We start from the raw sequence: 21993 nt of genomic DNA, 5'->3' as shown, positions 1-21993 counted from the left end.
GTCCCAGCGTTTGTTGCCCCGCCCTGACCTAGGGCCTGGGCCTAAATACTTTGTGCTGTTGCTCAGCCCTGACTGAGGGCCTGAGCGCCTGTCGCAGCATTTGTTGCCCTGCCCTGACCTAGGGCCTGGGCCTAAATACTTTGTGCTGTTGCTCAGCCCTGACTGAGGGCCTGAGCGCCTGTCCTAGCGTTTGTTGCCCCGCCCTGACCAAGAGCCTGGGCTGAAATACCTTTTACTGTTGCTCAGCCCTGACTGAGGGTCTGAGCCCTGACATAACGTTGGGGTCCACCCAAAGCTAGGGTCGGGCTTCTCGTGCCTTTCAGGACAGCAAGGACTGCCGGGGAAACCCTGCCGCCAGACAGAGTGCCTAGCCCCGGTGGGTAGTGAGTCGGTGTGGCTCCCTGTCGCCCCAGAGAGGGTCGAGCCCTGGCAAACTCGTGTACACAGCCCATTTTAGACCTCAGAATATTTAATTTCTTCCTCATGAAGTTCAGATTCCACACAGAGACTCTTGCATCCATAATTCCCTCCCTGTCCACGCTAGATTGGTTCAGCACTCTTGACCTCAAATATGCATATTTTCATACATTGATCATACCTTCACATCACAAATACCTCTGTTTCCTGGTTTGGGAAGATCGCTAACAGTATAGGATGCTCCTCTTTCAGCTTTCTACTGCTCGTCAGGTATCAAGATGCCCCTCAGTCACGGCAGAGCATTTAAGATTGCAAGATTCACATATAGCTCTGTGTGGATGACTGGCTAATAGCTTCATCTCATAGAATCATAGGACTGAAAGGGACCTTGAGAGGTTGTATAGTCCAGTCCCCTGCACTCAGGGCAGGACTAAGTATTATCTAGACCATTCCTGACAGGTGTTTGTCTAACCTGTTCTTAAAAATCTCCAATGATGGAGATTCCACAACCTCCCTAGGCAATTTATTCCAGTGCTTAACCACTCTCAGAGATAGGAAGTTTTTCCTAATGTCCAACCTAAATCTCCTTTGCTGCAATTTAAGCCCATTGCTTCTTGTCCTATCCTCAGAGGTTAAGAAGAACAATTTTTCTCCCTCCTCCTTGTAACAACCTTTTATGTATTTGAAAACTGTAATCATGTCCCCTCTCAGTCTTCTCTTTTCCAGACTAAACAAACCCAGTTTTTTCAATCTTCCCTCAGAGGTCATGTTTTCTAGACCTTTAATCATTTTTGTTGCTCTTCTCTGGACTTTCTCCAATTTGTCCACATCTTTCCTGAAATGTGGTGCCCAGAACTGAACACAATATTCCAGTTGAGGCTTAAACAGTGCAGACTAGAGCGGAAGAGTTCCTTCTCGGGTCTTGATTACAATACTCCTGCTAATACAACCCTGAATGATGTTCGCTTTTTTTGCAACAGTGTTACACTGTTGACTCATATTTAGCTTATGGTCCACTATGACCCCCAGACCCTTTTCTGCAGTACTCCTTCCTAGGCAGTCATTTCCCATTTTGTATGTGTGCAACTGATTATTTCTTCCTAAATTGCAAGAATCCCTGACCATCAACATGGACTGTGCTTTAATTCTTTTTGAGAAACCAGATCTCAGAATAAGTTGGAAGAAGTCACATCTCTTCCTACACAGCAGATCCCGTTCATTGAAGCAATTTTAGATTCCCAAATTGGAAGAGCCTTCCCTCCAGAAGAAAAATTCCTAAAGATTCAGTCTGCCAATGAAACTCCAAGAGACTCAAACCAGATAGTTATGTTCTTCTTCAGACTGATGGGCCTCAGGGCTTCAGCAACGTATGTAACTCTAAACACTCACTTCAGAATGAGATTATTACAGCATTGGCTAGCAAGAAATTACCAGCCAAGTCATTTGCATAAAGCTGTCTCTTCCAAAAGAAATGTTCTTTTCATTTAAATGGTGGAATCAGAGAAGCAACATTCTGAGGAGGGTGTCATTCAATCCTCCACTCCACTATCACTTCAGATGTATTCAACTTGGGATGGGGCGCTCAGTTCAGCGAACACAGTCATTGGAACCACTTTGAGAAATATCTACACATCAGCATGATGGGACAAAGGGCAGTCTAACAAGGTCTCAAATCTTTTCTACCTCACCTACAAGATTAAGCAACTGAAGTAGTAAGTGACAACGTGGTAGCTATGTTCTGTATAAACAAACAGGGCGGAGCTCATTCTTTACAGCTCTGCAAGGAGGCTATAATATAATAGGACTGGTGCATTCATCACAGCATTTACCCTATAGCATTCCATCTAGGAGAAAAAGACAATATTTGGCAGATCATCTCTGCAGGGATGGGGAAGAAATACAAGAATGGTCCCTGAAAAAAGACAAAAAAGATTTGCTGTCTCAGGGCACCCAGAAATAGATCTTTTCACAAAAAGACACAATGTGAAATGCCCACAGTTCTGTTCTGTGATTCAATGCTTGCTACTTCCCATTAGTGATGAATGAGGAGAGAAGCTGTGCAGACAGAAAATTATCAAGTAAGAAATATCTTACTTATTCTGATAGCAGCTTCTCTGTTCATTCAACCCACCCTGGTAGTTCAGTACATGATCAGAATACAAATTGAATTTTTTCTCAAAAGGAAGACTTAGACATATAATTGTTTTAAGATTAATTAATATATCACGTTGTTGTCTTAATGCTAATAATAGGCTGCTGGAGTATTTCTGCAGTTTTGAAAGGACTTTTATGAAGGTCTGAACTGAAGGGTGGGGCTTAGTCCTGGAGTCCTAGCAAAAATGTTGGATTGCATCTGAATTCAGTAGGTGGGGAGCATTAACCTATTAGTGAGGAATGAGAAGAGAAGCCATGCAACAGAAGAAGGGATTGAAGGCAGAGGTCTAAAACAATCATCTTTTCTGGAAAAAAAATCTACTTTGTCAGATACTATCTCTTTTCTCAAAAACTTAGAGTAGAAATTGTTTAACATAAATACACATACTAATAAGTACCTGGCAATGAATACTTTTTTAAAGTTTTCTTAGAATCTTTAATTTCATAAATTGTCTCAAATATAGATATCAGCTCCTGGACAGCATCTTCTATGTGCATACTTTTGTGGTTCAGTATTTCAGCCCATTCTTTGGTGTAAGTCTGTTAAAATATATACAGTAAGTTACCTTAATACAGATTGTCACTTGGACATATGTTTAGTACACTGAATATGTATTTAATAAGGGTAAAAGAATACACAAAATTGATGATCTTGCTCTCAGATCATCTTTTCTAAAAGGTTCTATTGCAATAGGAAAATATTTAAAAAGTGTATTTACTGCTAATGAATGTTAGCCAACTGAAAGCCTCAGAGATTGGAGACTTTTTCTTTTTTACAAAACAAGAATGTATGAATAGCAGTGCAAGCTTCTCTGACTGTCATGTGCCTTAATCCTGATCTGCAGGGATCCTCCCTAGGTTTTTAGAGGGAAATCAAGGGATTGGATGAAGAAATGTAATCCTCATATTTACTAGAGCATGTTCTGTTTGAAATATGAAATACTTTATTAAATTTGGGTAACAAAACTTAATTCCACCATAAAATACTGTTTACAGTATATGCTAGAACTAAAACTTACTTGTAATATATGCACCTTTTAATGTAAGTATTTCTACTAAATATAGATTGGGACTTTTAAAGGAGCTTAATTTGGGCTCCTGATTCCTTTAAGCTCCTTGGAAAACCACACCTTAAACAGTATTTCATGTGCTGTTATTAATCTCAAAATAAATAAAAAAGTTAATAAATACATTTTTGATCCCTGAACTGAATGTACCCCACAATCCTTTATGTTAATGTTAATGCACACACATCTCTTTTCTGTGTAGGTACTTGCAGGCAGTGACAAAGTCACCTCTCATCCTTCTTTTTATTAACTAAATAGATTGTGCTCCTTAAACATCTCATTGAAAGGCAGTGTTCCCCAAAGCATTAGGCATACCTGCCTAACCATACACAAACAAGGCCTCTTATGTGTTCTCCAGAGTCTCACTTTTCAGTTTTTTTTATCTCTAGCTTTTATGGTTGCAGAAAAAAACTTAAAAACAAGACCTTGAGTGTAAAGGAAGCAGCAATGTGTGCCTGAATTTACAGAGAGCCTGAAATAATAGTTCTGAGGCATGAATGTTAACTTAGATGCCAGTGATAACATTTTAAATGTCAACATTGTTTACTATTTCACTGCTCAAAGCATGTAAGAAAAGAGAGGATGCATTATATTACAAAGCCTTAAAATATGGATATGTCATTAAAGCCACATCAGGGCTGAAAGGGGTTGGTTGGTTTAATTTTCTCAGCTTTCTAAAGTTTAGAGAACATTGCTGTAAAGATTTTTTTTTCCAGCTCTCAAATCTTTCCTGTGGCTCATCTCTGAACCCTCTCAGGTGTAATCAGACTCCACAATAGGAAGCAAAAAGGTGGTTCATCTAATATATATGGACAACTCATCTTGAAGAACCACAGTAACTGAAAGGTAAGTAACAGTTTCTTCTTTGAGTGCTTGCCCAATATATATCCTTTTTTCTATATATATTCCACTGATGGTGAGTCACAAGTAGCAACCTAATTTGATGGAGCTGACATCCCTGATGTAAGACAGCCCTGACAAAACAAGTTTCAGATTTCAATATTTCTACTACTGCTGTGTAAATATATGTATTGAATGCCAAGTAGTCATCCTACATATATTTCTGCTAAGGGCACACTTCTCAAAGAAGTTGTTGTATTAATTTATGTGGAATATAAGGACTCGGAATTAAAGATTTTAACATGACTCTCTTACTGTCCAATATTAAACAGAGCTAAACAAGGTTCGGGGTTTGATATACCGAGATCTCAACCTGCTTAGTACCATGGCAAAGATATTAAAAAATATAAGGGAAAAAAGGAAAAAGTTAAAGCATTTGAAATGTAAAGTATTAAGTAAGGCTTTCATTTTAACAGTATCTCTTATTCCCATTCCCTTTAGCTACAGAGAGTCTTTAGAAGGCAAAAATCTCTTAATTAACAGTCTCTTAGATTATATGAATGATGGTCATAGGTGTCCTTTGGGAAGGAAAGAGAAGTTAGTTGAGATGGGCTGGAGCTGTCATCATTGCTGTTGTTGTTGAAGTCTGATCCTATTTTCTAGAAGACAAAACAAGACAAATACACACTAGAGGGAAGAGAAAAGAACAGCAAAGATAGAAAATGCAGCTCCTGTTTCTGGCATTGACTCTTACTTGCAACCTTACTGCTGGAGAAACACAGGCATGGCACATGGTCTTATTAGCCACTCAAACATGGCAAACTTGTTCCAGTATTGGGCTGTTTAGGTCATTGCTTTTAGCTGTGTTTCTCTAGTCACAAGCTTACAGGAGTGATGCAAAATATAAGGCCCTGGCTGGCTAAGACAGACTCTTATTAGACAGAAGGCAAAAGGCGGAGGATAGGAAAGAGAAGATATAAAGTGGGGGGAAAGGACACACTGGGAGTGGAGGGTGAGTTACAAAGTCTCACATCCCAAGTGTTGTTGGACTTGCTGTGGACAGAGATCATGGGAAGTTCCATCTCAAAGGTTTGGTGGGGAGCATCCCCTTGGCCCCTGATTGGCTCCCTGACCTATATAAATCCAAGGGGCATTCCAGGAGCATCCAGACAACAGTATGGAGCTTCTGTAGCTGCCATGATTGTTCCTATTCTATGTTCTTGAATTCCTAGCTTGACCTCAGCTTGTTTTAGACTTCGCTTCCTGACTCGGCCCCTGAAACCTGACTTGGACTCTGACCCTTGGTATAGACCCTGGTCTGGAACTGTCTACGAATCCCTCAGCTACTCTTAGCCTCAGGTTTGCCACTGCTTTGACCCTTAGCCCTAACTGCCCTTGTTGGGATCCTGACAGACAGCACTGTGGTAGCCAGCTTTTCCCACAGAGTCTCTTCCTGAGGACCCCAAACAGGGCTGGGTAGGTGGAACAGCCCACTCCCTCATTATTTTGTTCACGAGTTAAGCCTAGTTTCCAACACACCAATTTTGATCCACTGATTACTGGTCTCACCCTTCTCTTGTTTACCAGGCAAGATCTTAACACAGTCCTTGAATTATAGTAGTCCTTTTAATTTAGACCAATTCAGTTCTTTCTGTCTTTCTTTTATATCTTCTCTGATCCACATTTGTTGTTACAGGTTATTGTAGCAGGAGCAACTGAAGGTGCTACAACAGCAGAATATCCCATATCCCAATAGCTCAGTGGTTAGAGCACCTCTTTAGAGGTGGGAGACCTTTGTTCAAATGCATTCTCGCCCTCTGCTGGACGAGGGATGGGGCGAGGTGCGGGGCCAGGAATTGGCATCGCAGCTGGGGGTGGGGCCGGAGTAGAGCTGGGGATGGAGAGGTGCTGGATGGCGCTCCCTCCATGCCCCCTATAGGGACTGGGCCAGGACCACCATGCCCCCCAAACATTCTTCTGCACCCCCATACAGGGGCATGCCCTGCACAGATCATGGGAAGTTCCATGGCACTGGAAGACACCAGCTAGGGAAACTGAGTTGATTAACAGGTTTGCTGCACTGGGGAACAAGAAGGAGAAATGGATAGAAGATGGGGTGATGAGGAAGAAAGGAAAAGAAGCAAGTCCCTGAATAAGAGAGGTGTGACAGGATCCCCAGGGTGCAGCCCAGGACTGGGGGACTGGTGTGCTCCCTTAACTCTCTAGCCTGGGCTGTCTCTCACAATGTTTTGCTAGTGACAAACCCCTCCAGGCGCTGTTATCACTCAGCACAACTGTATTTGGAGCCCCACACCCACCTAGATTGCATGAATGCTCCCAGAGCCACTCATGAATCACACAGAGAAAAGCACCAGCCGAATCCCCACAGCTCCCAGCCTTGTATCTCAAACCTTGCATTACTCAAGAAAGGGTCTTGAGCAGTGCAAGTTCATTAATTGGTTCACCACTTCATCACTGGAAAGTGGATATACACCAGCCTTTGTAAACCTGAGCAGATTTACCAAACACTTCAGGCAAACTCACTGGTAAAGATAAACAGTAAAACAAGTTTATTGATTACAAAGGATAGATTTTAAATGATAGTCAAATAGTCAGAGTGGTTACCAAAATAAAATATAAGCACACAGTCTAAACTCTCAATCCTATTAGACTGGGCAACATCTAGATTAAGAAGTTTTTCTCACCCCACTGGATATTGCAGTTCATAGTACACAGGTTTCATCCCTGAAACCTGGGCTAGTCCCCTGTTGGAGTCTTCAGTATTCTGAATGTCCTTGTTGCTTGCAGAATTGGTGGGGGAAGGAGAAAGGCGAAGCATGGGGCCACTGTGTTCTGTTTTGTACCCTTAATCCATGTGCTTGGAGAACAGAAGTCCAGGCATGTCTGGTGGGCATTGCTGGGTCACCGGGCAACGGTGAGCAATTCCCCTGGTGTGGCCTTCCACAAGTGAGTCATTGCTTTGTAGCTCCCTCGCTGGACAATGGCTGTTGATGGTGGTTCAACACCCGCACAGGCACTGGTTATCCCCCTGGTTATTGTCTTCGGGGAGATAGTATCTGGGCGCTTCCCAATTTACAGCATGTTTTAGTGACAACCATACAACACAATCTCATAACTTTATATGCACTAATGATATACATATTAAGATAGAACAATGACTTTCAGCAGATCATAACCTTTCCCGTAATACCTCACATGGCATGCTTTATATGCAATATCACAATTATATACAAATGATGAATATGGAGTTTACAGGCACTCCCCTGGGGTGCAGAGTGTCACAAGATGAAGAGATGATGGAGACAGCCAGAAGCTGGAGCCTAAAGAAAAATGAGGATTATGTGAAGGGGACTGAGAGAGAACATTCGAAGCAAGTGGAAAAAACTTGTAGGGAAAGGCTGGATGAATAATCACCTCCAAAAGCTTATTAGGAGTCAGCAGAGAGCCTATGGGGAATGGGAAAAAAGGGTTGATCAGCAAAAAAATGCTACATTGTGAAGGTTAGAAAACTAGGAATAAAGTGAGAATTGCTGTATAGTCAAGATTAATTTCCTTGGTAAGAGCTAATTCAACATAAATAAGAGGGTTTTTAAGATGTATAAATAAAAAGAATAAGGTATTATGCAGTTGGGCCTCTATACTGTGTGGATGGGAAGGAGATTAAAGATAATTTAGGTATAGTCTAAAAACTAAATGAATACATTGTCTCAGTTTTCAATAAAGATGATAATATGGAATATGTGAATGAAGGAAGAATGGCTAATGGAAATAGTGTCTACAACTGGATATTACCACATCTGAGGCGAAAGTAAAACTAAAAGAGATTAATGTACTCAAACTGGGGGAGGGGGAGATAATTTCCATCCCAGAATACTGAAAGAGCCAGCACATGTCACTACTAGACCAATAGCAAGGATTTTTAATAAATCTGTCTATTTGGGGATACTACCATATGTCGCAGGGTGCTCTACTCACCTCTGCATGGTGTTCCATCTTGTCAATTAGCTCCACCTGGTTTAGCACCACCTTTCTGGTCTTCCACCATTGCTGCTCTCCTCCCACTCATGGAGTCGCATTATGGCTGCTTTGTGACTCAGCCCTCTGGCCAGATCACACTGTGTTTTCTCCTTCCAGGGGAGTCTTTCAAAGTCTCTGCACAAACAGTGTTAGGCAGTCCTCACACCCATTGCCCCAGGGCCGGTGCTACCATTTAGGCAAACTAGGCAGTTGCCTAGGGCGCCAAGATTTGGGGGTGCCAAAAAGCTGTGCCCCCAATTTTTTTTTATAGCATTCCTGGGCTGGGCTGCCACGCGGTCGCTGCTCTAGTTCTCCCGCCTCCCAGGCTTGCAGCACCAATCAGCTGTTTGGAGGGGAGGAGAATTAGAGCGGGGGCGGCGTGCTCGGGGAGGAGGTGGAGCAGAGGTGAGCTGGGGTGGGGAGCTGCCGCACGGCTCCCGGGGGGGGGGGGAGAGTTGCTGGGGTGGGGGAGCTGCCACAGGGGGGCACCTCAGGGTGGGGGAGGGAGGAGCTGCTGCGGGGGGGGTGTGCCTCAGGTCAGGGGGGGGCAGGGAGCTGCCACAGGGCTGGGGGGGGGCACAAGGTGGAAGTTTCACCTAGGGCGTGAAACTTCCTTGCACCGGCCCTGCATTGCCCTGACTATATCACAGGCAGTCTTCCCATTCATTGCCTCAAGCAATACCACTCTACAATGGAGGGCAGGAGAACCCAGGCGTACCCTCTACTCTGAGTTCCTATCCCTTTTCTCAGGGGTTCCTATCTCCCCTTCTTTCTCCCTTACCTCAGGGAGAGAGACTGCAGGCTTCCTTACCGTTGCCTCCCCCTCTCTTGCCAGCCTCCTGGCTTTACAGAAGTCCCACTTGTTCCCTCACCTGTGAGCTTCCTTCTAATTAGCACCCTCCACATAGCCTAAATTGCCCCCATTTGCAGTTTAATTATCTGATTGGACCTGCCTGGCCTAATTCAACTCTTTTAGGACTGGTGTGAAGGGTATATCCCATCACATCCTACAACTGAAGATGAACTAAGGTCCTACCTATATTAAAGAAATGGAAAACATGATCTGGGCAATTTCAGACCTGTTACTCTGTCCTCAGTAGTATCCAAGGTTTTAGAACAAATTGTGAAGGAAAGAATAATTACATTGATAGAGGTACAGGGTAAGGGGATGTAATGCAACATTGGTTTTCCAAAGGTAGATCCTGACAGACTAACCTGATTTCCTTCTTTGAGAAAATAACTGATTTCTTAAATAAGAGAAGTGCAGTAGATCCAATATGCCTCCACTTCAGTAAAGCATTTGACACGGTGCCAAATGGAAAATTATTAGTTAAATTAGGGAAGATGGGGATTAATACAAGCATTGTACAGTGGATAAGGAATTGGCTCAATGGGAGAAGGTAATGGGTTTTGCTGAAATGCGAATGATCAGATTGCAGAGAGCTTACTTCTGGAGTTCCTCAAAGATCAGTCTTGGGACTAATCTTATTCAATATTTTTATTAATGACCTTGACACAAAAAGCAGGACTGTGCTAACGACATTTGCTGATGATACAAAGTTGTGAAGCATCATTCAACACAGAGGAGGACATTATACAGGAAAATCTGTATGACCTTGAAGACAGGCGTGGCAGAAATGGGATGAAATTCAATAATACAAAGTGCAAGGCAATGCACATAGGGTCTAATAATAATAATTTCTGCTACAAACTGAGTGCTCATCAGTTGGAAGTGACAGAGGAGGAGATCTAGGTGTGTGGGTCAAACACAGGATGACTATGAACCATCATAGTGGGGGGAGAGATAGCTCAGTGGTTTGAGCTTTGGCCTGCTAAACCCAGCATTGTGAGTTCAATCCTTGAGGGGGCCACTTAGGGACCTGGGGCAAAATCAGTACTTGGTCCTGCTAGTGAAGGCAGGGGGCTGGACTCAATGACCTTTCATGGTCCCTTCCGGTTCTAGGAGATGGGATATCTCCATGTATTTATTATCAATGTGATGCGGCTGTGAAATAGGCAAATGCAATCCTAGGAAGACATTTTAGTAGATACAGAAGTATTAATCGCATTGTACAAGGCACTGGTATGGTAAGATCTCATTTGGAATACTGTGTACAATTCTGATCATCTATGTTCAAGAAAGATTAATTCAAACTGGAACAGGTGCAAAGAGTTATGAGGATGATCAAGAGAATGAAAGGCCTATCTTATGAGAAGAGACTTGAAGAGCTTGGTAGTTTAGAAAGCTGAGAGGAGATATGATTGCTCTCTACAAATATATTGGGGGGGGGGTAAAAAGCAGGGTGGTTGAATGGCTTTTTTAGCTAACGGACAATGTTGGTACAAGAACAAATGGGTATAAACTGGCCATGAAAAAATTCAGGCTGGAAATTAGACTTCTAACCATCAGAGGGGTGAGGTTTTAGAACAGCCTCCCAGTAGGAGTTGTGGGTGCAAACAATTAGTTTTAAGAAGGTATTGGACAAAAATATGAGTGCAATTGTATGATGGGGTTGCTTGTGGTGATATGGGACAGGACTCAACAGCCCTGAACCTCATTTTCAGTTTGTCTTATGTTCCTAAAAGCTCATGCTTTCGGGGTTCAGGCAGCCATGAGCAGGGGTCAGGAAGGGATTCCCCCCCACACTGTATACTAGAGGGGTTTTTTTATATTCTTCCTCTGAGGCATCAAGGATTACCAGGGCTGGAGATGGAACATTGGACAGGGAGGGCGGGGCTCTGACGTGGCACCAAGCAATCTCTCTCTCAAGTGCTTGGCTGGCTGGTTCTTGTTAACATGCTCAGAGTCTAACTGAGCATCATATGTGGGGTCGGGAAGGAATTTTCCTCCAAGTCAGATTGGCAGTGATCTGGGAGGTTCGGGGGGTTGCCTCTCTCTGCAGCATGTGGGTGCAGGTTACCTGCCAGGATTATCTGGGATATCTCACTTAATAATTTCCCTGCCATTGCAAGCACCATGGGCACTGGTGCACCTCAGTCCCTCCTATTATCTGCCTATGGCACATAATAGTCTAGTCTCCTGTGGGTTGTAATACTTCGGTCTCATTTCGGTTGTTGAGATTAATACACAGGTACTGGGTACTGTTGGTGGCCTGTGATCTACATAAGGTCATACTAGATGATCTACTGGTCCCTTCTGCCCTTAAAGCATAAGGATATGCCCACACTGAAGAAAAAAAAAATCAGTGGCTGTGAGTCTCAGCACCTGGGTCAACTGACTTGGGCTCACAGGGCTCATGCTACAGGGCTAAAAATAGCAGTGTAGACATTCAGGCTCAGGTTAGAGCCCAGGCTCTAAAATCCACCTGCTCGCCAGAGACTAAATCTACTAAGTAATGGAATTTCTCCTGGGGTGGGGGGGGGGTAAGTGTTTGCTGCTGTTGTATCCAGGACTGCTACTATGAAATGTATTTTTTGAGTGGGGGCTAGAATCAATTTTCCTGGTTGACCCTGACTCCCAGGGAGGGAACCATTCTGTTAAATAGTGTTGACCACCTGTTGAGGAGCCAGTCACCAAGGTATGGATAAACTGACTTCTCACTTTCTCAGGTAGGCTACTATTACAGGCATTTGTTGAATAATCTCATTGCTATGCACAGTCCAAAAGTTTGTACTGGTAAAGGGGATTGCTGACTTGAAACCTCAGATATTTTTTCTGTGGGCAGGACAGAAGTATTACTATGAAAATATAAATCTTGAAGATAGAGAACAGAGTACCAGTCCTGTGGATCTAGGGAAGGAATTACTGAAGCCTGAGTTACCTAGACTTGAGTCTGTGGATGAAGACATTCAGCTATCTCAAGTCCATAATTGGGCACCAGATCCCCTATTTCTTTGGTATCAGAAAACAGGAGTAAAACCATTCCCCTCTAAATTCTGATGGAACTACTTCTACTGCATCAGGAGCTAGAAGCAATTATACTTCCTGATATAGGATGCTTTTGTAGCGAGGATCTCAAAAAGAGATGGGAAAGAGGGTGGGAGATGAGAAAGGTGTGGAACTGCATGGAGTATCCCAGTTCTGTTATCTCCAAAACCCAACAGTCTGTCGTTATGGTAATCCAAACCCCATGAAAATGAAAAAGGCAGGGAAATAATAGGTAGATCTACTCAAAGTTGCACAGAACTCCTGAGTGACAAGTCAAATTTCCTGCCTTGAGGACATAGCTGGATGTGCAGATGACACAGAGAATGCTGATGGGTTTTCTCCTCTGGAACCTCTGAAACTTTCTTGGAAGGTTAGAAGATCTGTGTTGCAGGTACTAAGATTCACTTGGATAAGAGTGGTGTCAAGCTGGCTTCCTCTTTGAAGCAGGAATATATACTCCCAAGGATCTCAGTCTTGCACAGGACTCCTTCAAAGACTGTAAGGCCTCATCAGTCTTGGAACTGAATAAATTACATCTCTCAAAAGGCAGGTCTTCTACAGTAACCTGTATCTCCTAGAAATGCAGGAAGCTTGGAGCCAGATGATCTTACCATGAAGATCAACACTGCTATATCCAACACATCAAGAGCTGCCTGAAGGGAAAGATGTACTACTAGTTGACTTTCTGAAATTAAATATTCTTTCCTGCAGTCCTGTGGGACTTTATCAGTGAATTCGGAGATATCGTCATAGTTAGAATAGTCATATTTGCCCAATAATGCTTGCTAATTGGCAATTCTCTTTTGCAGGTTTGGCTGAAAATTCCAGTACTGAAGGCATCAGTACCATGTGTTTCAGTACCATATGACTGGTACCTGGCAATTTTTTACACTCTGAGGAGACCAGTATGAAGGTTCAGTGTCCAGAGCTTGAGTGGGTTGCAGAGGGACCCTTTCTGGGCCTTGTGATATCTTTCTCCAAGGCCAAAGGGGGAGCTCTGTTTTTCTAAGAGTCTTGTGAGAGAGACTTAGGGGATGAGATCTAGATGTCAGAATGTTTCTTTTTTCCCATGCACTGAGAGTCATTACCAATTGAGGAGGAAGCTTATTTTAATGACTTCCTGTCATTTCATCAGTTCAGTCCTCTGATGTGGAGCACTTTTAGATAATTGCTCCAGATTTTCAGCCCCAGTGACTCCAGGGTTTGAGGATGGATGAATTGATTTCTCAATCAAAAACATCTTCTGGTGTGCTTCTCTAGCTTTTGGTGTTCTCTTTGAGAAAGACTTACAAATTGAGCACCTATCAATGTGGCCTTCTCCTAGACATGGAAGGCACTTAGTGTGCCTATCCTTGAAAGGCATTAATGCCTCACAGAAAGGGGCAATTCTTAAATTTTCATGGGGCTGAGGTATCTAGAGGTAAAATGTAATTATTTTCAACTGCCTTTACTCTGTCCAGGATGGAATGAGGATGTTGCCATATCTCTTTCACCAACCCATCCAGAACAGGTTCAAAGGCACTGCAAATATATTCAGTAGAGGAACTACTTGACAGTGAATAAAGAAAAGCCAGTGACTCTAGTGATCCATTCTAGAAACTGAAGACAGACAGGCTCGTTGACCTCTTACCATAAGGATATTTTCTGATCTATGAAGACTTAGTGTCTTCCATATTTTAAAAAAAATCAGTTTTAATCATCCCAATTTGAGTGTCTCTCAGTCTCAAGCAGGCCCTGAAGAATGATGGACCAATGTGGAGATAAGAGAGAGCCTTTACTGCCAGAGCTCATGCCAACACCAACCAACTACCCAGAAACCATCATTACAAGTAGCAGCAGCACCAACTTTTTCACAGGCACCAGAATCTGAAGTTTGGGTTCTGCCATTGACACCACTGGCACTATAAATAAAGAAGGAATGGCAACATGAAGTTTAATGCAGTGAACTTCCAGTTAACAACTCAGGGTTCCCCAGATCTATCCAGGGAATAATCTGTACTGCTAAAAAGCCTGAGCTGTAACTGCCTCATGTTACATTTCTTCTATTATCTGCCTTCTTTTCTTTTCACATCTAGCTACAGAACAGTAAAGAAAAAGAAGTAGAAGTAAAATTAGAATTGAGAATTGATAGGGGCTTTGTACTTTCAGAACACAAGTAAAAAGACTAAAGGGAAAGTGGTAAGTCTGGTCTTTTTAAACTTGATTGAAAGACTTTGCACCTCTTTGTGTCTCAATAACTGAAATAATAATATTTAATGTAAGGATTCTTCTGTAAGATGGGGAAGACCAGACATATGACAAAAATAATTAAGTTGATGAAGCTATTAGCTGTAGACCTCAATAAAAGATAGGTGTATGCATGCCATCTAGTAGTGATAGTTAAATAAATTCAAGTTCTATGCAATATTGCAATCTCAGTAGATCAAAGACATAAACCAAGGACTATAACTATAAAAGAATATATTTACCTTTGCAAAACTGGTAAAGTTATTCAAAATGAAATATTTTAATCACAAACAAATGCAGGTATGGTTAATACTTATTAAAAATAAAAATATCATTATTTTGTGTTGCTCCAGAGAGGGAAAAGCCCTCTTCTAGATAAAAATAAAAAAATAAAAATGCATGATTTAAACATTATTTTCTAATGTACACAAAACACAAGGATTCAGATTCTAAGATGTAAAATGATGTATACCTCATTGCATGCCAGCATATCCTCCATTTTGATAGGACCATCCTCTGGCAGGACAATTAAAAGAGTATTTGATATGTCTTTCATTATTAAATCAATCTGCATTTCACATAAGTCATTAACCTAAAGAAAAGCAAAATTTAATTAACACTACATTTGTACCTCTAAAGTGTTATGCATCATTATTATTTATACCATGCCATCAGTATACCCTCGGTCTTACAGATAAATACTAATGTCAGTTCCTTGCCCCCATGAATCTATAATGTAAAGGCCTGATCCTACAAGGGGCTGAATGCTCAGAAATGCTGAACTCCCTCTACTCCCATTGACTTTAATAAGAGCCAAAGGTACACAGCTTCTCTCAGGAGGTATTCAGCATATTGCAGGATCAGGCCTTAAATAAGACATAATACAACAAGAGATAATAATAAACTAAGGATAAGAGAAGTATAGACAGCTACAACATTGAAAGATAAACCTATCATGGTCAGTGTGAGGTTTGTAAAAAGCAACAGAGGGTCCTGTGGCACCTTTAAGACTAACAGAAGTACACCAAAGACTGATGTGTAGCAAGAGAAGAATACAATGGGCACAGACCACCGACCCAAACAGATACTTACTCCAACAGCTGGGGTGTATTTGGGGGAGGGTGCTGACATGCCTGATGCTCTAGGGGTGTGACGGGGCACAGCGGCCCCACACTGGTACCGCAGGGGTTAACCCTTCCTTTCTAGCAGAGGAAGCCACGCCCCGGAAGTTCTGCTGGGCATGCTCCAACTGGAGAACAGGTATAAAAGCCTGCAGAGCTGCTCAGTCTGGGCTGACCACTGGAGGGAAAGGAGGCATGCCACCAGCTCCTGAGGAGGGACAGCCTGCGCACCAGAGGTTAGCCAAGCCGGGATGCACCCTGATGCCCAGATGGAGTACTCACAGGAGGGGAACAGACTGGAGGACCCCCCGAAGTGGAGAATCCGGTGTCTATGGTAGGAAGTGACCCAGGGGAACTATAGAGGCAAACAGCATTAGAGCCATACAGACGCTTGGCATGTTGCGGGTGGATCCCTGCCGAGCTGGTGGCAAGGGGAACTTGCCACTACCAGGGCCCTGGGTTGGGACCTGGTGGAGAGGGCGGGCCCGGGTCCCCCTACCACCACTCCCCCACACCATGAGGATTGTATGGACTCTGGCCATTAGGCCACACTGCTCCAACATGGGGAGCAATTTATATGGGCCCTGACCGTTGGGCCACATTGCCCTGAGACTTCAGGCGAGTTGCCTGGACTCCAGCCGCTAGGCCACACTACCCTGCTTGTGAGGGGGATTGTATGGACTCTGGCCATTAGGCCGCACTGTTCCAATGCGGGAGGCGATTTATATGGACCCTGACCATTGGGCCCAGATGTTTGGGCTGTGTTACCTGGACTCTAGCCGCTAGGCCCACTACCCAAACCAAGGGGTGATTGTGTGGAAGGAGGCCATTAGGCTGCAACCGGCCGCCCACAGAGAGACGGGCGAGTGAACTTGAGAGTGGTGAGGTTCCGACACCCCATCTCACCCCTGCCACAAAGGGACAGGGCGGTGCCAGGCCTGCCACAAGGGGGTTGAGGGAAAAGTTTCCCCCAGGTGCTCCTGAGGAATGCTTTGAGGTCCACACATAGTGGGCTGATTGTCTGCTGAGGTTGTTGGCCGGGTCATTGCCCAGTTTTGGTAGATAAGAGCTATAGCTGTCATCTATTGTTTCTAAAATCTTGAGGCTTCAGGCAGAAAGGAGCTGACCATGCCCTCCTTTGCTATGTGGCATGATATATGGTAGTGGTGTTGTCTATCAAGACTTGTGGAGAGAGAGAGGCCCAACATTTGATTTAAAAAAACCTTCTAAATTAGATAGATTTCATGGAGCTCCAGGACATTTTTACAGAGGGATTCTTGGGGATAGAGGTTTTCTGCAGCTCTGTGCCTTTAAGAGTCCCAGATGAGCATCCCACATTACCCACAGTACAGCTAACAGGGACCAAGAAAGGGGATGCAAGACATCATGGAGTGGAATTCGATGGTGTAATCTTGTTTGTTTATTGAGAATCTGGTTGTGATAATCCCTCTCAATGCAGCAAGGAAATAAAGAAAGGTACTTGCAAAAAAAGTAAGAAGGTCCACAGGAGAGTCCTTATTAGCCCTTGTCCTAACAGATACAGAAGAAGTGATCACAGAACTAAAAATTAATGGTAGCTTAGGTACAAGTGATCGTTACTTGATCACATGTGCAAGCAGAATAAAGTCCAGAAAAATAATACATATACTTGGTGTTTTAATAAGGCTAATTTTATAAAGTTGAAAACAATTATGAGCCAAATCACTTGGGAGAAAGAATTTAATCAGAAGAATTGTAATGGTAATTGGGAATCATTTAAGAACACCTTACTAGATGCCCAAAAAGCCACAGTCCTACAACTGAGGAAGAAGGCTACGCTCATAAAAAATCAACCTGGTTTAGAAGGGAAGTGAAGGCAGGGTAAATGAGATGACCTAGGTAATTACAGGCCGTCTTAGCTGGATGTCGATCCTAGGCAAGATAATGAAGCTACTGATATGGGACTTCATTAATAAAGAATTAAACAAGGATAATGTAATTAATTCAAATCAACATGCATTTATGGAAAATAGATGTCGCCAAACTAACTTGAATATCTTGATGAGATTACAAGTTTGATTGATAAAGGTAAAAGTGTTCACGTAATATACTTAGACTTCTATAAGGCATTTGACTTGGTGATGCACAACGTTCTGATTAAAAAACTAGAATGAAGTAAAATTAACCTGGCACACATTAAATTGTTTAAAAACGGACTAACTGATAGGTCTCAAAATATAACTGTTAATGGGGAATCATCATTGAGCATGACTGTTTCTCGTGGGGTACCAAAGGGATTGGTTCTTGGCCTTACGCTATTTAATATTTTTATCAATGACCTGGAGGAAAACATATCATCAATGATAAAGTTTGCAAGTGACACAAAAATTGGAGGAATGGTAAATAATGAAGAGGACAGGACACTGTTCAGAGTGATATAGACTGCTAGGTAAACTGAGCACAAGCAAACAATATGTATTTTAATATGGTTAAATGTAAATGTATACATCTAGGAACAAAGCATTTGGGCCATACTTAGAGGACCAGGGATTCTATCCTCAGAAGCAGTGACTCTGAAAAAGATTTGGGAACCACAGTCCCCTCTTGCCTTAAACAATATGAACCTATGAATACTGTAGATGACTCCAGGACAAGATTGCAGTTCCTTGCACTTTGCACATCTGCCAGAAAGAGGAAGTCTTTTTCTTCAGGTCCAGAAGCTGTACCAAAGATCTAATAAACCACCTAAGAAGACGCCACAATACTCCAGGAAGAGGCTTTCTTTGTCATCTGAATCAGCATCTGCTGCATCAGGAAGGAAGCAGCTAGTTTGATGATCAGGTTAAGAACCATGGACCAAATCTTTCATAGAGTCATAGATTCCAAGATCTGAAGGGACCATTGTGATCATCTTGTCTAACCTGATGTATAACACAGGCCATGTAACTTCCCTAAATAATTCTGAGGACATATCTTTTAGAAAAACATCCAATCTTGATCTGCATATTGTCAGTGATGGAGAATCCACCACAACCATTGGTAAATTGTTGCAATGATTAATTACACATACTGTCAAAATTATGCCTAAATTTGAGTCTGAATTTGTCTAGCTTCAACTTCCACCCATTTAATCATGTTATATCATGTAGATACTATGGCTTCACAATTCCACTGTAGTCAAGCAATCTTCCTGATGGTATTCTACCCTAAACCACATGCGAACAGAGAGGAACAGTGCTCTCACTCTTTGAAAAAAGAAGAACAGGAGGACTTGTGGCACCTTAGAGACTAACAAATTTATTAGAGCATAAGCTTTCGTGGACTACAGCCCACTTCTTCGGATGCATATAGAATGGAACATATATTGAGGAGATATATATACACACATACAGAGAGCATAAACAGGTGGGAGTTGTCTTACCACCTCTGAGAGGCCAATTAATTAAGAGAAAACAAACTTTTGAAGTGATAATCAAGCTAGCTCAGTACAGACAGTTAGATAACAAGTGTGAGAATACTTACAAGGGGAGATAGATTCAATGTTTGTAATGGCTCAGCCATTCCCAGTCCTTATTCAAACCGGAGTTGATTGTGTCTAGTTTGCATATCAATTCTAGCTCAGCAGTTTCTCGTTGGAGTCTGTTTTTGAAGTTTTTCTGTTGTAATATAGCCACCCGCAGGTCTGTCACTGAATGACCAGACAGGTTAAAGTGTTCTCCCACTGGTTTTTGAGTATTTTGATTCCTGATGTCAGATTTGTGTCCATTAATTCTTTTGCGTAGAGACTGTCCGGTTTGGCCAATGTACATGGCAGAGGGGCATTGCTGGCACATGATGGCATATATCACATTGGTAGATGTGCAGGTGAACGAGCCCCTGATGGTATGGCTGATGTGATTAGGTCCTATGATGATGTCACTGGAATAGATATGTGGACAGAGTTGGCATCGGGGTTTGTTACAAGGATAGGTTCCTGGGTTAGTGGTTTTGTTCAGTGATGTGTGGTTGCTGGTGAGTATTTGCTTTAGGTTCGGGGGTTGTCTGTAAGCGAGGACAGGTCTGTCTCCCAAGATCTGTGAGAGTAAAGGATCATCTTTCAGGATAGGTTGTAGATCTCTGATGATGCGCTGGAGAGGTTTTAGTTGGGGGCTGAAGGTGACAGCTAGTGGTGTTCTGTTATTTTCTTTGTTGGGCCTGTCTTGTAGGAGGTGACTTCTGGGTACTCGTCTGGCTCTGTCAATCTGTTTTTTCACTTCAGCAGGTGGGTATTGTAGTTTTAAGAATGCTTGATAGAGATCTTGTAGGTGCTTGTCTCTATCCGAGGGATTGGATGTTAGACAGGCCCTACCTTTTTATATACAAAGGACCAAACCATTCCGCAGATCTACTCAGCTGTTCATAGCGATAGCAGAGACAATAAAGGGTCTCCCCATCTCCACACAGAGAATCTCATCTTGGATTACTTCATGTATCTGAGCATGTTATGAACTCACAAACATCTTGCCCACAGCTAATCTGACAGCTCATTTCACAAGTTCTCAGGCCTCCTCTGCTGCCTTCGTAGTGCAAGTCCCTATTGAGGACATCTTCAGAGCAGCAACCTTGTTGTCGGTACACATGCAGTCTTGCAGTCAGCCTGTCCTTGAACTCCAAACCCATCTGCTGTACAATTTCTTGTAAGTCACCTACCTTGGAATGGACATGTGCAAGCACTTGAAGAAGAAAAAATAGTTACTAACCTTTCCATAACTGTTGTTCTTCAAGCTGTGTTGCACATATCCATTTCAAAACCCAGCCTCCGTCCCCTCTTATCAGAGGCAGTCAGTAAGAAGAAACTGAAGGGGAGTGGGGTCGGCAGAGCCCTTTATACCAGCACTATGAACACAAGGCACTAGAGGGTACTGGAGCAGACCTGATGGATACCACTAGGAGAAAAAAATTTGGCAACTGTGCTCGGAGCGCACACACACCTACATTGGAATGCACATGTGCAATACATCTCAAAGAACAACAGTTATGGAAAGGTTATTAACTGTTTCCCCCCTACATTAATGCTGGGTTCCCTTTCCCTTTTAATAAAACTTCTCTTTTGTTATACACAGACACAGTGCTTGTGAGTGGGGAAGTATTGCTTACGAGAGGAACCCAGGGTGGTGGTAAGTTTTCCCAGATTACTGGGTGGGACTCAAGCCGATTCTGTTTTATACAGTTAAGAGAAAACCCTAGATATTGAACCTGGCCCTCGTTGCTGCCAACTCCACCTGACAGAAGGGTTACACTACTATAGATGTATGTGTTAGTGGACAAAATGTGTAACTGATAAGGGATACCCATAAATGCTCTGTAATTGATTAACTTAATAAATGACAAAATAGACAAGACACATGTGGTATAGCAGGTGTGTTCTATAATCAATATGTCAGCAAAACAATTAGATATGAATTGAAGTCTAAGCATTAAGACCTAATTGTGGTCACAGATGGTCCTAGTAGTGATAAATTAGTTTATAAATATCGTTGACTTATTGATTCAAAATAAGATAGAGCATGAGAAAGGATTTTTCTTTGTTTTGAACAGTAGGCAGCCAGGAAGATCCAGGGCCGCCTGGGGGGGGGGGGGGCAAGTGGGGCAATTTGCCCCAGGCCCCAGGCCCTGTAGGGGCCCCACAAGCCCTGGCCGAGAATCCCTTTCCTCATCTGGTGGTGGTCCAGGTCTTCGGCAGCATTTCGGCGGCAGGGGGCCCGAAGCTTGAAATGCTGAACGTGGGTCAAGGCATCTGTCATAAACATACAGCTAAGGGTAGCATAAAATCCCTTTTTACCCTGTAAATGGTTAATTCCTCTTTTACCTGTAAAGGGTTAAGAAGCTCAGGTAACCTAGCTGACACCTGACCAAAAGGACCAATAAGGGGACAAGATACTTTCAAATCGGGGGGGGGGGGGAGAAAGGCTTTGTCTGTCTGTTTGGTGTGCTTGCCGGAGACAGATCAAGAAAGAAAGCAATCCAACTCCATTAGTATTAGTAAGTACTAGCAAAGGAATGTGTTAGCTTACTTTTATTTTGGCTTGTGATTTCCTTTGTAGGAGGACGGAGGTTTATCCTGGGTTTTGTACTTTAAGGTTTTGCCTAGAGGGGAGATCCTCTATGTTCTTGAGTCTTTTGTTATTCTGTAAAGTACTTACCATCCCGATTTTACAGAGGTGATTCCTTTACCTTTTCTTTAATTAAAATTCTTCTTTTAAGAACCTAATTGATTTTTCAT

General features: G+C 42.8%; 1 protein-coding gene across 1 annotated transcript in view; it reads right to left on the bottom strand.

Annotated features, from left to right (window-relative positions):
* Positions 1–21993, bottom strand: part of DNAH8 (dynein axonemal heavy chain 8) — a 595636-nt gene that overhangs the window by 391132 nt on the left and 182511 nt on the right. Inside the window, exons 21-22 of the mRNA XM_065589982.1 lie at positions 15104–15223; positions 2970–3111 (exon numbers count right to left, since the gene is read on the bottom strand). Coding sequence (XP_065446054.1) covers positions 2970–3111; positions 15104–15223 — 262 coding nt within the window. The remainder of the gene's footprint in view (positions 1–2969; positions 3112–15103; positions 15224–21993) is intronic.

The sequence above is a fragment of the Chrysemys picta genome, chromosome 3, assembly GCF_011386835.1.
Source record: "Chrysemys picta bellii isolate R12L10 chromosome 3, ASM1138683v2, whole genome shotgun sequence".
Lineage (NCBI taxonomy): Eukaryota > Metazoa > Chordata > Testudines > Emydidae > Chrysemys > Chrysemys picta.
This window is presented reverse-complemented; position numbering and strand designations above follow the sequence as displayed.